Below are 19,398 nucleotides of genomic sequence, written 5' to 3' on the forward strand. Positions count from 1 at the left end.
TGCACGCTACACTGCTCATCTAATCTTTAAATACATATGCATAATTTATTATAAGTTCAATGTTTATAGACCCCAGTAAATTATTATGCGGAAACGAACATTAATTGCGTATAATATAAGTACGGGGTGAGTTTATTTTGTTATAGATTTCCATTGGTATTTTAATTTTACATTGAAAATCATTAATATAGTTACGAGTGTAGTAGCTATATAGTGGGACTCTGAACGTCGATGCAAATGCGATAAAAATATGTTTTTTAAATTAGAAAACTACCGATACCATTGTACACATTTGTCATTGTACCGTATTGAAATACGGGTTTATTGTCAAACAGTAATTGTCTTAAAATTCGTATTGCCCAAGAACTTTATTGTTGTAAAACTCGTATTGTCACTGCAACAAACACGAGTTGGAACTGTATTGTCTTATACCTACCTACGTGTTCACCTTTACTGCACAAATTATTCAAACCAGAACAATATTTGCAAAGATTGCCTTGAGTTCACTCTCTCACGATGCTCGATCAATATGTATAATATTATGTTATGTGTGCTGATGCACGTTTTTGTTCATAAAAGCTGGTGCGTTTAAGCCACACCGTTTAGCTAGCTGGTATGAAGTAACATCGAAATTTACTTTAATATTCTACAAGAAACGAAAATTATTAATAATATCGTGTTTTTTAATTATATATTATAATAGATTATGTTTATAATTATAACGTGTAATTCATTGAATTATATCGAACGACTGCCGGTCATCGATATAAGTAAGTAATAAACAGGCGTTAGCCCGAGGTACGATCTCAGGACAACTACGTTTACTTACGAATACTAAAATAACACGGAGAAAGAACGGTAAAATTAAAATCTGGCCTAGGCGTGTTTCGAATCGCGAAGGTCATTAGCGCACACGTGTGTGTATGTGTATTTAGGTACTATAGTAATTACAGGCCGCTATACATCTCATACGAACCTTGACAGAGTTTGCATACAAACGGATTACGGGTACTTATAATAAATGTATATATGTATGTATGCGCATAATATGTGTGTAGGGTAATCTATATAATATACTGTATAATTCTGCGTAACTCGTTATTGTGACTATGTAGCATTCAAGGACGTATCTAAGATTTTCTGGCCCTGTACAATCGAATTTTACCATCCCTTTATATTAATTGTTTGTTCGACTGTCTCTACAACGTCTTCATACATTTTTTTTATAATTTTATGAGTTCTAATTTATATTTTAATTTTTGACAAGTGACAGTATAATATTATAATAGTAAATCTAGTAATAGTAGGTACTCATTATATTCACATTTCCTATATTACTTTAATAATATTATACTCATGGTAAATTTTATTTAAACAAATGGGTATAAAAACGTAGATATTTTATAAGAAAAGAATATATGTGTATGATATCTACATTTGAATCGCCATAGTACAATGTATTGTTTTCTACGATATAAATTGAATTTTTACTTATATATATATATAACACTTATTCAACTGAAATCATTAATGGATTTGTTCATTCTTTTACATTTATTTATGTTTTGTTATATTCGTGGTTTAGTGATTATTACTTCTATAGTAATTATTTTTTTAAACAAAATATATTCAACCTGAAATATTAACAAGTACCTAAAACAAATATCTAAAAGCTTTTAGAACTTCTAAAAAATACTATACTCGTATACACTGTATACAGTCATTTTTACGAACAGGAAATAGCAATAATTAATCTGTAGTATCTGTAGTTATTAGTAAAATCAAATCAAATAACAACGTTTCATTTAATAAAAATCCAAATGTGTGAGAGATTTGATCAAATAATGTTAACGTTTATAATTATCTAATAGATCTAGTAATTAAATATATATAAAAACGTATGTTACATATGTGAATTGTCAAGTATACAATATTATTATATTTATGATTTTAATGCGATTATTATATTTAAAAAAAAAAAATTGTAATATAATAATATGATTTGATTTTTCCCTATCAGCGTTTAAACATGTTGACAACATTGTTTTTGAACAATTATACTAATTCCCTCTGATTCCCTCCCTTCTAAAAAAATTATCTCAGCTTATAACTATTATCGTAAATAATTATGAACACTATATGCGCATATACCATTAAATTATAATAATGTAAGTCATACGACGTGTCGAATCACACATACCTTGGACTGGTCCTGAGGTCAAAATCTCGTGCATGATACCCTCCTCTGTGGCCACCCGATAAACAGGACCGACCCGATGAAGTCGAGTTTTGGTCAAACGATCGTTAAAGGATCTTACGCGACGTGGACACTGCGCCATAGATTCTTTCTTCTTTTTTGGCACCGCGCACGTGGACGTTTGGCCTTCCCAAGGATAACATTCTTCCGTGATCAGTCTGCGGAACACATGACACATTGGTAGCGTATTACGATCGTAGGTTTATTTAAATACAATTTAATTCATATTTATTTTATGATACATATTACGCGCAAGCCCGAATAATTCCATTAGAAATCTAGAGATACACGTTTGTAAGCCCCCCCATCAGTGGAAAATAAAAATTATACAAATTAGTTCTGTTTTTATCAAATATTTCAAAATCACGAGATATTGGTGTGATTTACATGCATAGTTTTATATATAAGATTATATTGCGTGGGCATGTTTAATCTAATGTAAAATATTAGAATATTACACAAAATCTAAATACAAATACATGAATATTAAAAGTATGTAAAAATTTAAATTAAAAATAAGAAAAAACCAAAATGTATTTGTCTATACATTGGTTTCAGTAGGTAATTAGTAAATAATTTAAAAATATTATGTAATTATGAAAAAAATATTAATGTTTTTCATTCTATGATGAGTATCGACGACTAACGACAGAACGTTACAAAAACCCCTACTGGGCCACTTATTTCATTCATGCTTTCTTGATTGTGCATTGAGTGTTTCAAACTCACCCAAATTTCCTAATCCAATTCCACGCTCTGGTCAAATGACCACCCTGACATCCCTGTTGATTTAGATTGTTGCACGACAACAGGTGTTGTGGGGACAATACGTCGTTGATCGCGTGTTTGCTCATGATTCCGAAACGGTCGGTGGTCACTTGAACAGTGGATATGGCCCAGGATGCACCACACCAGCCTTGGTCGATTGGCTGCGAGATGTATTTGCCCCAGACTTCGCGGGCATCGTAAGACCGCCGCAAATTACCCCGTTGGAACGCGGCTTTTAACGGTTTCATTTGCAAAATCTGAACAACACGTCACAATTCAAAATATTTATTAATACTACGGCAATTTATAAACACTTTCTAAGTGCGACTCGATGTGTTACACACACCTTTCTCTTGGAATGCAGTGTACCTAGCCGCAATTGTAGGCCCTCGTCATATCTTCTACCCCAAAATTGGCTATAATTGCTGGCCGACCATCCAAACCGTAGTGCTTGGTGTCTGAGCGTATCCAAAATGTACGTGTCGACGAGACACTCGTTGGAGCTGCACATCAACTGCATTTTTCCATTTGATTCTTGACATCGGCTACGGTAATTGTTCAAAAAAAAAAAAATGATTATAACTACCGAAAACAAACTCAGCTCGGACTGCTTGTTAATTTATAATTTCGTGTCTATTATAGTTTTCATGGTTTAAATTTTTTTTTTGTGACATAAATATAGATCATTATTATTACGATAAATTTTACTAACCATTCGTTGCAATTGACGTTGACTGTTTCTCCATACTTATATGTCTGGCCATTTGAGTAGCATTCTGTACAAACATTTATAAAATGTTAATTACTTAAAAAGTTGGTTATTTTTATTTAAATATTACCATATTATTTACTATTTATATATTATATAGTACCCATTAAATTTATATAATTATATATAATCTTAATTAAAAATAATATGGTTTATAATTACATAATTTTGTATACATAGTATAAAATCAAATATTATCAGAACGTTGCTTAAAGTATTAATTATTATTTTATGTACGACCACTTATATAAATTCTGCATAATATATTTATATCAAGTATAATAATTATAGTACGAATGTAGATATATTTTAATAGTATAAGCAGGTAAAATTATAAATATATTATAAGTTTATTTCGTATGGTAAATTATTTGCATTCGGTTTCATTACATATTGTGTGTATATACATATACAGGCTGATTCTTTTATCATTAAACACTCTTTATTTCAAAAAGTATTGACTTCAATTTTTTTAGTTTTATGCTTTTCTAAAACTATAATTTTTATAACAATTTTATTTTTTTCACCCTTATATTTAATAGTGAAATCACTATCAACTTTTGATTTTAAAATGGCAATCTATATTTAAAATATCATAAAATAGTAGGGCTAATTTTTTAAATACATTTTATCGTTAAAATTATTATTTTTCATTTAATCGTTAGTAAGTTATAGCTGCTTAAATTTGGGTGGTTTGAAGATTTTAGGTGTTCGTCCTACAGGTTATTACGGCTGTAAGGCATTAGTAACTACAGGTACAAAAGCTTATCACTGCATCGATAATCGATAACGAGTTTATTAGGTACATATGAAACAAAAAGTATTATATAAGTTAAAAATCGCCCAATTTTTGAAAAGCTATATATCTCGCTAAAAAATTAATGAAAAATAATAATTTGAACGTTAAAATTCATAAAAAGATTAGCCCTATTAATTTAGTACATTTCAAATATAAGTTGCCATTTGAAAATCAAAATTTGATATTAGTTTCACTTTTAAATAAAAGGGTGAAAAAAATAAAAATTTCATACAGTTTTAAAAAAGCATAAACAAAATATTTTGAAAAAAAAAATGAAAAAAATTTAAATACTTGACGGAATAATGAGTGTTTAATTATAAAAGAATCACTCTGTATAAATAAATAAATAAAGACACCTCTTTTATATGGTTTCATTGGTATGATGAGTAACTTTTATAGATTGAGAATCAATTATTTTTATTCCGGGAAACCAATTTAATTTTAAAAAAAAACACACACACACACACACATATATATATATATGGCCCAGTTAGGTTAGTTAGTTGTTGAAAGTAAAAAATAATAATTGAAAATTACATTAACATAAAAAAGGAAGTCTATCGATTTCCTTAGTAGTGAAGACTACCAGATTTCAGTGAGCCCCAAACACGTAAATACAATGACACGGATAATTTTAAGCATATGTGATAATCTTGATTTTAATTCATAATACCTACAACGGTTATTATCATAAATTCATATTATTATTTTGAGTATTTATCAGTGTTACGTGTGCATGATTTTCTTATGAATTTTTACAATTTTACATTACACTCTGTATTCTTTGCAATGGCGTAGCGAAATTTATCAATACCGAACAGTACGGTGCCAGTTGATAAAACTACACACATTTTTATATTTCAATCAAAATAATCGTACATCGTGAGTGTAATAATGATATTAAATATAATATAAGTGCCATATTTTAATATAGTGAATTATCATATTTTTAAATGAAACGTAAAAACTAGTTTTTGATATTTGTTGAGCTGAAAACGGCAAGTAATTTAGTTGTAAATATTTTTTTTTTATCAAATTATGTATTATACAATTCCTATATTATATTATGTAATATGATTGAAAAATAAGGAGTGGAAGAGGAATGGCATGAATTTGTTAACCCGAGGTATCAAAATCTTTACCTAACACGATCCCGAAATAGCGTTCAATAACTTCGGGCAACATAATAATATTATTTATGATATATATACCTATGTGGTAAATGCTATTTGTACGCGTATTTTGTTTTAACCTTCCGAATTAATTACACCACATTATTACAGGATTTCGCACGTGAATGGACGTGGAACAGCTGGAGGAAATCGACAATATAGCACTGTAGGATGCGAAAAGTACCGAAACAATGGCTGTGGCGCACGGGATGAAGAAGCGAGTACAATATTATATACGTACGTACGCATGTATATTGTATACCTACACGGCTACACAGTACACGGCAACTCGCACGACACACGTCGACGTTCAATACAATAATAATAAGTAATAATAATAATAACAACAACGGTAATATGGTTATAGCCGAGTGTGAATTATTATAGTTTAGGTTGCGCACTGGCGAACAATAATACATAAAAACGATAATAATCAAACACGAATAATGCATAATATTATAATTTTTATTAAATAATAGGTAGGTCACACATCACAGTAATAATTGGACATTGAACAATTAAAAAGTTCTCATGGTCTTTCGTACCTTCCAAAACTGTTATCTGTCAATTATATCTGATTATTTAGTTTCCCGGAATAATTTACCTAACCTATACTGGCTATACTTATTATTATTTAAAATTACTCCTTCCCTCGCCGCTGGTTCAGAATATGTATCTATTCGTCCGAGTGGATCCCTATCTTTTGGTAGTTCTATAAGTAAAATTGGCATAGTTAGGTTTCTTAAATTGATATAACCAAATTTAATTTCGGTACAGCTTTTATAAACTTACAACATTGGTAATACGATTTATTTTGAGGTAAATAACATGTTATATTAAAATATGGACAAATGGGTATTGGGTACCTATCTGCTGTATGATAGGTGCTATTTAATACACCCATCACTGACTGTAGTGAATGTACACTAAATAACTCAAAAAGATTCAAAACAAATGAAAATAGTATTTGGGATTATGTTTATCAAAATTTTTATTAATCACTTTATAATGTATTAGTCATTGGTAATCACTTTTGATTTTAATATTCAATTACTCAATTTTTTATTAATAAGATTCAATTTTTAAACGGGAATGGTTGAATAATCAAGTTTAAGTGTTGTATGCAATTTCAAATTTGCATATTATATTCCAACAAAAGAATTTCGACCGTATAAAATGTGTATAATACATTGTATCTATAATAATAACGGTACAATGCAAAAATGTATTAAACAATACTTCAATACTTATAACATTATACACAATTATACACACGTATTATATAAAGGATAATACCTATGATACAACAAAATGGTTAAAAGGAAGAATAGGTCATCGCCTACATACATTACCGTATTTATACATAGTGTTTTAAAGCTGTGTATATTATGTCGTTATCCCCATGTCGTTATCGTACAATTTATAGGTATAATATGTAAGTAAATTTGGCGCAAAAGGAATGTCGATAAAAAGCTACCTTTTTCGTTGAGGTTATACTCAAATATCCTATAGACTATAGTAGTGCTCGAACTATATAGTATACTGATTAATTTTCTTGGCGAAAATAGGTAATACCCTCTTCAATAGTTGTAAAACTTGTTACTTTGGCTTCGAGAGCTATATGAGGTGCTTTTATTCAGTGTCAATGTAATGCATTACTGTTTTTTGTCTAGCATTATACATGGGAAAATGTAATGTGTGCCTATGTAACTTAAAAGATAATATGTATTATATTATGCGATATCGTTATGACATAAAATATTTTTTGAAGACTTATGGTGAAATGACAGGAAGAGATATATTTTCTCAACTCAGTCTATTGCATGCTATTGTAAACATGTTCACTATATTATAAATGTATAAATATATATTTATATTAATATGGTTAAGTTATGTTGGAATAGGTTTGCTTACGTTTGATTACTGTTGGCGCTGGCTTCGGAACATCTATGTGTTTACAAAACGACAAGAAGTCAGGACAACAGTCTTCGGACCGGGTGTGGTTGCAAAAGTCATCGCAGTAGCACAACGTGTCCAATATCGGCACGGTACAGTCGTCCTGTCGGCCTTTGCAACAACCTCTAGGCCTGGTAGAGCAGTACCGGCCTGCCAGGTCAGGACCGTATTCGAACGCCGCCGCACAACCCAACGCCACCACCATTACGGCGACCACGGCGGGCGACGTCGTCATCTGTAAAATAATAACCATAACGTGTCAGACGAATTATTAATATATTGGCTATGGTCCTGTGGATATTATTAAATTCTAAATATATATCACTGCAATATATATATTATATTACCAATTAATTTAGTTACATAAAACACGAATATCATAATATGTCATAATATTTTTTATCTTTACGTAGAATAATGACGTGACTTGATTTAAGCATGTAATATCAGTCATAATTTAAACGAATTACTCAAGTTTAAAAATATTTTGTAACTTTTAGTTAATGACATCATGATTATAATAGTAAGTTATTGACTTAATTACTAAACTATATTATAATCGTTTTTATGCAATGTAATTATTATTTTTAATCGAATGATTTTTTATCAGATTTACAAAAGATAAATATTATATTTTTAAAATACTGCAACCAATCTCCTTAGTTTTTTGGATATTTTACAGGTACATCATACATAATATGTGCATGTATATTTTATTTGGCAGTCAATGGCGTATTAATAACTAATATAGCATAGCATATATTTAACTGTGAAGACAAATCTAATCTGATGAAGTTTACTGTTCCTAAAATAGTTAGCCGGTATAGCGATTTATAAAAATTATTATTTATGATAATTGTTTTACTTTTATAGGCGTACATTTTTGTTCGTCATTTTACAATACACGATTTTACATTTAACACTTCAAGTAATCTTATTTTTTCTACCCGATGATTCATGTGTTTTAAACGCACCCACCCGAATGGCCAACTTTTCGAAAACACAGACTACAGAGTATACAAATTACTTTTTATTTATTTTTAAATAACTTATAAATAGGTATAAGAGTTAAAATATGTAATATCATTTTTTTTGTTTTATAATATTTATAGGTTTAAAGTTTGAACGATATATTCATATAATAAATTATAAAAAATATTATCGCACCTTAACGATAATGACCAAGTTATGTTGAGTATAAAAATAAATGTATGTTATTATGTATGGCCAATTAGTTTTCGAGCAAATGAATGAGAAATAAGAAAAATTTAAAAAAAACAACTGTCAAAAGACCTTCTGGATTCAGAAATAAATATACACTCGATACCGTAAATTCCATAATATTATCTTATGTTGTAGTTAATTTATTGTTATAATATATTGTCGTAGAGTAAACGATTTTTTGGCAAATTTACTATACATTTTACTTAAACAATGAAACAGTGAACATTCATAATCTATACATTTATTATTTTTCACAAAATTACATGCAGGTATCAACTTCATTAATTTAGTACTTTTAAATAAGTCTTTTATTTATTTATATTCTATGAATATAATAAATGAGTTTAATAACTATACGTTTATACCTATGTTTTTACTCTAGATTATCTATTAACTATTGATTTTTAATATATAATACTACTTCATGGAAATGTTTTGATTGTTCTCCTACTTTAATTATTAAACGTAGTCTAAAGGTACCTACTATAAATACATAATTTAAGTGATATTTTTTTTATATTTAATTTTTGTATAACATTATGAAATCGTTGTGTATTGTATAGCTAAATCATAACCATTTGTAAAACACTATAAAAACGAAAACAAAAATATTTCACTATTTCTCGAGTATAATACTAAACACGAGTTTATCTTTTTATGAACAGCCATAAACATAATATAACGAGGAATATAATAAATAGTACTTAAATACAAGCTATATTACTTATTATGTATATATATTTATATATATATAATTACGTATATAAATGTATTGTATACGTATACCTATTACTCGTCTTCAGAAATCACGGACTACCTCTACACATAAAATATGACGATTGGAATATTATTACTGTAGCCCGCAGGGTTGTTAATAATTGTTATATTTTTATTATGTTACATACAGTCATCTCTGACGCAAATACACGTTGTTTTTATGCTCGTATTGTGTAAAATAACAAGTATATATACTTTATTTAGCTGCGTGTGAGTTGTACGGCGTAAATATACATGTGATACTTAATGTTAAACTTGAAACGGCTGGTGGCTCTTGAGATGAAGTTTGTTTTTTTTCTACTTAACGATACATTACGTTTTAAATACCAACGTGTATCGTTCTCATTAATCATTATACTATAGCGTGTCCAAACATACATTTAACACAAGTTATGAAAATGTCAATTTGCTCGCATTTAGGAAATATCGAAGTAACAAATTCTTAATGAGTCAAAATTAATGGAATTATTTAGGTTTGTCTTAATATGTAGTCAAAAAATTGCTTCCACTTTAGTAAATGTGATATAAATTTGAATTTTTCTCAAATTGTGTGGTTTAACATGTACCTTGACTGAAAGAAAAATCCAGATTCGAATTGAAAGTATTTTAGTAAAATATATAATGTTTCTTTTAACTTAATACTTAGACACATTATAGAATAACTGCTTACTATCGATAATAAATTGTATGATTTATGTCTATTTTAAAGATTTGAGCTTTATATGTCTAACAATAATCCAATTGTATCATTTTGAATATAAATGAATAATAAATATTGTTAATCCATATTTAGTATTTTACATCGATAGATGTTAGTAGGAAAAAAAATCAGATTCACGATTTTTAATGTTTTAACGCGTTTTATTTCTAAACGTTGAAACATAATTAAAATCCATCCACCATAATAACAATCTATTATAAACAATCTTTCTGTCGTAATTGTTATTAGACAATCGCTTACCTATTGTGTACACATTAATATGAATAAATAAGCGAACTGATTATGCATTGTTTATAATTTGCGTTAAGTTTTATTATTATTATTTGATTGGCCTAGAATTTAACACGCACTACATGTATATAATATATTTTAAAATGTTTCAATGTTTTTATTTGTTTGTTCTTAAGAACAATCTATGTTATAAAATATATTGAAACAATTCATATCAAGTTCTATTTAAAGTTGAACAAATCCATTTTAGAAATACGCGTTTGCATCTTTTTTAATTTCTTATTCTAAAAGTAGAAATATAAAATAATAATTATGTATACCTAGGTTATGTATTATATACGTACTAAATTTAGATTTTTCGTACAAATGAATTTTGAATGTAATAAACATTTTAAACAAGAATTTGTATGTATTGATTTTGGATTGAAATTCAGACGAAGGATTATCGTTCATTAATATATAGTATCTGTATAAGAAAATAATTGCAATAATAACAGCAAAGAATCATATATTATAATATATATTAATAAATAATTAAATATATACACCTCAATTAAGTAATAATAAGCGATTGAAATACACAGATAAAACCTTCCAAATTCCCTACAAATACAAGTCAATTCAAAAGTGCTTCTATTCGTATTACAATAGGAACATTGTTCAGCTTCTTGATACCATACTCATTCCGAGTGAGCAAAACTTGCGAAATGCAACTATTCACAACGCTTATAGCGATATTCAGATTTCTACTGTAGTTTTGTCGAATATCGCACAACAATTATTATTTTTATTTCTTCTGATATATTAATTAGTGTTTTCTATAAAATTGCGTTGTTATATTATACTGTGCCATTCTAATAATAATTCGATTAAATTAAGTGTTACTATAATAAACGAGTATTATTGTTTCAAAATTTCAACTAATTTCATTTCTGTTAAATGATGTACACTTATAATGAGGTAGGTACTAATCGTTAATCATAATAATATGTTATAGTATATTATATCAGAAAGGTTGCTATTATTCACGTTACTCACCGAAATTATGTCGAATCAATAACAGCTTTGAGACGATCAATTATTAAAAAATCTCTGCTACACGTGCAAACGCGCGCACGCTGCACACGGACACGGACACACGCGATACATTACATAATAGTAATTATTATGGTACAATGCTACACTTGCGATCGATTTCGTCTCCAATTTTCAGCCATAACGATAAAAACTGTGATAATATTATAATATGATTCGTGGCGGAAACGACGACTTGCTGCGGTGGATTTATATCGAAATAGTAACAATTTTATAATAGTGTGGGTAATTATGTAACAGCAACGTCGCTTAAAATGTAAAACATAAAAAATGAAAATATATTTCACGCGGTCGTTTAGGCGGATAGTCTCGGAATAGACCGTGTGGAAAGTGCAGCAATCGTCAGATTATGTCCGTCTGCGAATGACACACATACCTCTATTGTACTACAGACGATATAAAATTATACTATTTAATAACACGACGATGAGCGCTATTGTTTGCTGACTACCTCTTAAACGCATTTTACAGACGCAACGTGGTCGGCGCCACGGCGACAACAATATAATTATTGGCAAGTCAGTATTTCGAGCAAGACTACTACGTGTCGTTTGACTAGTGCTTGTAAGTGTATGTGTGTGTGTGTGAACACTTGTTTACATGTTATTCTGATTAGTGAAAATCGGAGGGGTGAGATTATATAATATTATTCTGCGTATTTGATATTTGAAGCTAGAATGTATAACTTTGATATAATAGCCATTTTTTTTTTAAATCTTTGAAATATTAAAAAGTGCAACATACGCGAGTTATAGTGTTGTTAGGTTAGGTTAGGTATAAAATATCCCGTTTTTAAATTATATTTTATCTGCACCAAGAGAACGCAACACACGCATTTTGTTGAGCATAATATATTATATTCTTATTTAAATTATATTACGAAACTATACGTAAACTCCAAAACATAAATTTATATTAATACGCACTTTTAAGACGAGGTAAATTTTGAGATTATATTTTTATTTTTTATTTTTTTTTCATTTATTAGCCAGTTTATTAGAGCAGTGAGCTCATCTTAGCCGTTATACTTACGTCTAATAATATTATGAGTCATATTCACGGTGGCTGTGGTTGCTCAGTGGTATAATATTATCTATACATTTCTACTTCAGTGGTAATTGGTCATAAATTATGACTCATAATATTAAAATCAATAATACTGTCCGATACCAAAATATTATACTCAGTACCTAATTTAGTTATATATCTTAAAAATGTATAATAATTAAACTTAAAAAAAAATCTATTGCATCTAAAAACAGTACAATTTTGATTTCGATTTTAAGACACGGTCGATAGACAAAAAGATAAATTCGTGTATACGTATATTCGTAAGGTATTTCTATAAATCATGTAGACGTTATGATATATATATATATATGTTACGGCTAAAGTCCGAAACATGGCTAAAGTGAACATTATCCGGATAATGCGCACATAATCCATATTAGATGGATGAAGTAAACACTTAACATTTAGAATCATAGTTTCGTATATTAACCGGATATTTTGTACATTAGCCATTGATTGATGGATGAAGTAACTGGATAGAAAAAATGTACAAAAAAATATATTATTATATAATTATATTTTCAACAGCACTAAATGTAATACTAAAAATAAATACAAATAAATACTATAAACTAGGTAATAACGAAGGAACGATAGAAAATCATTACACTAGGTCTCAATTTGATGTTTGTCCTTAGCCATTCATTACAGTAGACGAGGTGTCAAATACAAAAAAATTGTTAAGAGAAATCGCAAAAAATATATCATTATTGTTAGGTGATCAGGGTTATCAACGTTGTGCATATAAATCAAATTGCAAAACAAATAAATGCAAATGCAAAGCATCTGGCATTTTATGCAGTGGCGTTGTTTGGACCGCACATGCAGGGTATACATATGCGTATTTAAGATCCAATATTGTAGTAATTTGGCCCATGATTATAAATTAATTGGCCTGTACAGTTGATAGTGGCTTGCACTTAAATGGCCTGCTATATATATATGCCATGCGTAATATTAAAAAAAAATTGAAATGACGCCACTCACTGATTTTATGCAATTCTAAATGTCATCAAAGTTTACCATGTTTAAATAAATAATAAAAATAATGTTATCTAATAAATAGAAATAAAGTTCATATTGCATCAAATGTAGTTTAATATTTAATTGTTAACTTATATTAATTAATTTTATTGAAATAAAATATTATATATTATGAATTTATTAATAATATTTTACATTAGCTATAACACGACGGCTAAAGTTACTTTAGCCGGGTAATGTATACATATCCATTTCCTAATAGTTTTTATTCACGGCTAAAATCCGAAATTGGATAATGTGCACATTAGCTTAATTCGGACTTTAGCCGTAACAAACACATATATATTATAAAGTGCTTAATACGTATAACACGTTATTCTTGATTTTTACAGTAATATTTTCATATATTTTATTAAAAATGAAGTCAGATATAATCAGTTAATAAAACTGTCGAAAATATATATTCTATTTTATTTATTTGAATAAATATATATTTTAAATTTTAAGTTTCCTCGATGTTAACAAATAGGTAATAAATTAATTATTTCCAACAAATGTTCAAAACATATATTTTTTTAAAATATCTCTGTCAGTTAAATAAATATCATGACCATTATTCGAAACTTGTACAGTCATATTGTAATTAATAAAAAAAATACTTATTTTCGTTCAATAAAATAACGTTTGTTCTCTTATTAATGTATAATAATATTAAAATGTATGCTCGAACATTATTATTATTAAAAAATACGTGAATGTTTTCAATTAAAAATTAATTGTATTTATTTATAATTAAACACATACCGCGTATCGTAAACGATAATTATTGTACTGCAGCAAAACGCTGCAATAACCCAATAAAATCTTATTATACGTCGTAATGACAAACGACTGCGTTATCACAGTGATCTTATAAAAGTCTCCGTATTTCACTTGTCATGGAAAACTTTCACGATCGCGCAACTACTATTATACATCAGGTAGGTAAGTAGCAGGCACTATGTAAATTTGTAAGCAGCGCATTGAGATATTTTTCGTTTAGCGGTGCTGTGGTTTTTCTTATTTGTTTATATTGTTCTATCACTGATTCATAACGACGGTCGTGGCGACAGGATTAAAGACGGGTAATAAACGTTTGCCTCTCGCGCGTGTGTCATCCACTCAAAACGACTGGCGAGGTTTCTCACCTCACCCGCATGTACATTTTGCCATTCCACTAATGTATAATTAAAACACAAATGATATTCAAACGGACGCGGTACATTATATAATAATATAGTTAATGTATTGTGCAGAGTTTTAAATACGTGTTTGACAAACTCGCCGAAGTTTGTACCTATTAACGACAGACATTCCTAAAAAGTTATAAGTACCAAATAATGTTATTTAAATAAATAAATTATGTTATAATATTACGTATACGTATTTAATTTATGCATGAATTCATACTTTGCATCATTATATTATATCGTACATTACAGGACATCGATTACTTTGAATCGCGTATTACATTTTTATTAAATCATATGCCCACGTACAAATTAAAACATTGAACATTTTTAAAATCCAATGACATACAAGCGATTACCTTTTAGACTTACTTACTGTTTGGCGTTTGTATGAATATGCGTTTTCAATTTTTCGTTGTGTTTTTTCGATATAAACGTCACAATAATCGCAGCGTACGTTAATTACAGTGTTTTTAATATAATTATTATGTGTATTAAACTAATTGACGTACGCACTTTTCAATTCCAGAGGGTTGTAGTTGTTTTTGTCTGTCACAATACGTTTGTAATTTATCTGGTAACCAGTACTTAAATTATTTTAATGATCCTGAATTGTACTCAGTAAATACAAATAGATACCTAGCTATTGATTCTACCACGTATTATATTAAATTTTAGCTTTCCAAAATGTTAACCACGTGGTATAATTTTTTCAAATTTCATTTTGATTCTATATTACTATATTATTATTAAATGAGTTTTACAATTTATACATCCAGGACGCAATAAGTAAATGTGATGTAGGAATATCTATACATAAATTATTAAACCAAATTAAATTGTTCGTAATAAATCATATGCAAAAAAAATGAAAAGTTTGAGAAAAACAGCCATCCGTTAGTGTCACTTTCGTTGATTATTCATTTTTTTAATTTGTTGACAAGTAGGTCACGATACCATTTTCGTTTTAACCACCTCGGTGGAAATTTTGGAAGTTGCCAGATTTCTATAAGATCCCAAAGATGGTAACGTTTATATTATGATTTTGCTTCTTCGTTTACTGACGGAATTTAGAGATAAGAATGCATAGTATGGTTAAAGACGTAGAGAAGGGCATTTCAGTAAATTAGTAAATTCGATAAAATTATAATAAAAATTCAAAAATTGCGAAAAATTATAATTAAAACTTTTAGATTTTAGTTCGTACTCACATGTCACGCATTTAAAATGTACTTAGACATAAATTGAAAAAGTTGTAAATGTAACAACATCCGTGCCCCATTATTATTATTGATGAGGTTTTTTAGAGGAAGCATACAGACGTAAATTAAAATTTAATTTTTTGGATTTAATATGCCGGGCCCCTTTATTGATTAAACTGATTTTTAAAATAAAATTGGTATTACGAATGTAGTTAAATATTGAAAAATACATTTGAAATTAGTGTTATTTTTGTCTAGAATTGTATTATTTTTCATCGTTTTTTGAGAAACTAAGGTGCCACAAAACTATAAATGCCATAAATTATTTGTTATAACACCCACATATTTTTCATATTAGCATTCTCATACAACACATGTCTGTGAAAATGTAATAGCTGTAATAACAATTATGCATGATTTATGGCATAAACTAAATCAATTAAATCACGGAATTGGTCTTTTTCCGATATTTGTAGATATACGATTTCAATTACATTTTGTCATACACAATCGAAGAATAATTGACGTGACCCATCTCAGAGTCTTAACACAATTACGATAGTGCAGCGCACGCACATTATTAACAATAATATTATACGTTCATGCATAACTTCCCGTTTTGCGTATATATAGTGTTTCCGCCGTACGCAGTTCCTAGTTGTGAAATACCACTCGCAGTCGGAATTCCAAAACATAAATGGTTTAATTAAACAATAATTCGTCTGGCGCCAGAGATACCACGCTAAAAATACTATTACTATTAGTAATAGTAATAATACATCTACGAAAAGAGTGTTTCAGAAAATCAACGAAATAAATAAAAAACAATCAATAATAATGATTTGTGTGCCATGGCTGCAGCAGTGGGTTCAGCGGACGATATGTCGATATATCATTATTACCTATTACTATGATGTATATTCAGACACGCGCCCATAAGCGGTTTAACCGACAAAAATCAAATAGGAATGACGACCGACTGGCACCCGCCTGTTTAATAATAATAATAATAATAGTATAAATAAATATGTATGTGTAAGTAAGTTTTGTATATTATTATATATGTAGTGGCGATGTATCATATTATAATAGTCGTGAGGCGGCGGCGGAGGTACGTCAAGGTCGCTATCAGACGCATATGTAGGTAACATTATTTTAATGCGAAATGCAATGTGTACCTATTTCCTTTAATGTATTCACCATGGTGTGCAGTTTAGTGTTATTGTTATTGATGCATGAAAAAAATATATGCAATGAATGATGAGTTCGAGCAAAAATGTGTTGATTTTTATATTATCGGTACCTATGGCTTATATTATTACAATAGCCTCGATTTTTATAATATTATCCATACACTGGTTGGTTAGGTTTAGTTTGATTTTCGACTTTTTGAATTGACACACAGTTATTTTTCATTTTATTAATTTACCACCACTTGACTTTACATCCATGTAAACTTAAAATAAATATATTTTTTTTAAATTGGAACTTTTCACAGTTAAATTGTGAACTTGAGAATACTAGCGGTGGCGTGCAAATCATTTTTTTTTTACTTCTATTCTAATTCGGTATATCACCCATACTTCAGATTTTTATATATCTCGATTCAACATTCATAAACATTAACTATTTACTAAAATTACAACTAAATTAATAATTGTTCAATTGAACTATATGGGTATAGGCAGTGTCTAGACCAATATATGATGTGTCAATATATTGTTAAGTACATACCTTCTCAAGTCTAATAAGTCATATAATAAAAGTTCAGGTTTTAGTATACTTTTTACTTTATATAGTATAATAAAAACAATGATACGACATGACGATATCTTTTTAACAATGTCAAACTGTTATTACTGTACAATTTGCATATCATATAATATATCTATGACAATTTAACATAAAGTGTATTATAATAATTATGAATATTACAGTGAAAGTAAATACATATAGACATATTGGTATTGACAATAGCATATTTTAGACTGTCGTGAATTATTATCTACAGACTACGAACAAAATTTAAAAATAAACGAAATTTAGTAGATTAAAATTATTACAGTTAGTGTCTATCGCCATTTTAACTATTCACAAACATTACAAACAGAAAAGAGAAATAAAGATTTTCATTATACATTATAATATACCCACGATATGATATTATACTCGTATACCCACCATGACATTAAACTGTATACTATAATTCACATTTCAGTATAAACAGTGGTTAACGTAATTTAAAATTTAAATGTGAAAACATTAAATACATTAATTAGAATCAAACAACGTTTATAAAACGTACACAATAATATCAATCACGTCCTAACGAAAACATAAAGTACTACACCAACTATTACACCGCAGTAACTATGTCACTCTGTTGCATCAGCGGAGAAATATATATTTATGACCATTTACAATACTATGATATTATGTAAAGTACACAGTTTTATGAAATCTAAGACCCAATCATCCGGATATATTTCCCTACGAAATCGTGGATAAGAAAAAAAGTATCTCTTTTAATGATATAATCATAAAAATATATAATATAACGAATAAGTTAAATATTATTGAAAGTTAAATTTCCGTCAACCATAAGAGCATAAAAATACATAATATTCAATTTAATCTGATTTAGATGTTTTCTGGTTAAAATTGACCCACGCCTATTTAAAACGAAAACTAGTACTGGGCAATAATTTCTAGGTCTTAGGTATATGGGAAAATAAATTCGTTTATAGCTTACATGACGTGTTCAGTAACAGTGAATCGACAGACAATATACTTTTTACTTTTTTTATATTTCGTTCTACCCGTATTGCATACACGGGGAAAATTCCGTAGAGATTTTGGTCAACGTGGCCAAGGGGTTTTCATCGATTGACTGTTTTGAAACTATATATTTTTTCATATTGCTAGTGAAATCAAATTAATGACACCCGGCTTATTAAATCCGGGGTCGCACACCGTCCCTCATGCATAATATTAACACGTCACTTGCATCGATTTTTGAGCCATCTTTATCGTGACAATTTAAGAACGTTTAAAATAAATTTAGACGTGAAAATAGTTAAAAATTAAGTTAATAGTTTTAAATTTCTCGCGAGTCTTATAACGACAAATATATTGAACACTTA

General features: G+C 28.7%; 1 protein-coding gene across 3 annotated transcripts in view; it reads right to left on the reverse strand.

Annotated features, from left to right (window-relative positions):
- LOC132923236 (tubulointerstitial nephritis antigen-like) overlaps positions 1–19,398 on the reverse strand; it is a 35,875-nt gene that overhangs the window by 1,435 nt on the left and 15,042 nt on the right. For 2 of the 3 annotated variants that reach the window (XM_060987089.1, XM_060987090.1), the window contains exons 3-7: positions 7,680–7,956; positions 3,738–3,801; positions 3,372–3,570; positions 2,987–3,282; positions 2,201–2,415 (exon numbers count right to left, since the gene is read on the reverse strand). In XM_060987089.1, the coding sequence (XP_060843072.1) occupies positions 2,201–2,415; positions 2,987–3,282; positions 3,372–3,570; positions 3,738–3,801; positions 7,680–7,956 (1,051 nt within the window). Of the gene's footprint in view, positions 1–2,200; positions 2,416–2,986; positions 3,283–3,371; positions 3,571–3,737; positions 3,802–7,679; positions 7,957–11,712; positions 12,162–19,398 lie in introns of those variants that run through there. The other variant, XM_060987091.1, reaches the window with a different exon arrangement.

Source organism: Rhopalosiphum padi, chromosome 2 (genome assembly GCF_020882245.1).
Source record: "Rhopalosiphum padi isolate XX-2018 chromosome 2, ASM2088224v1, whole genome shotgun sequence".
In the NCBI taxonomy this organism is placed as follows: domain Eukaryota; kingdom Metazoa; phylum Arthropoda; class Insecta; order Hemiptera; family Aphididae; genus Rhopalosiphum; species Rhopalosiphum padi.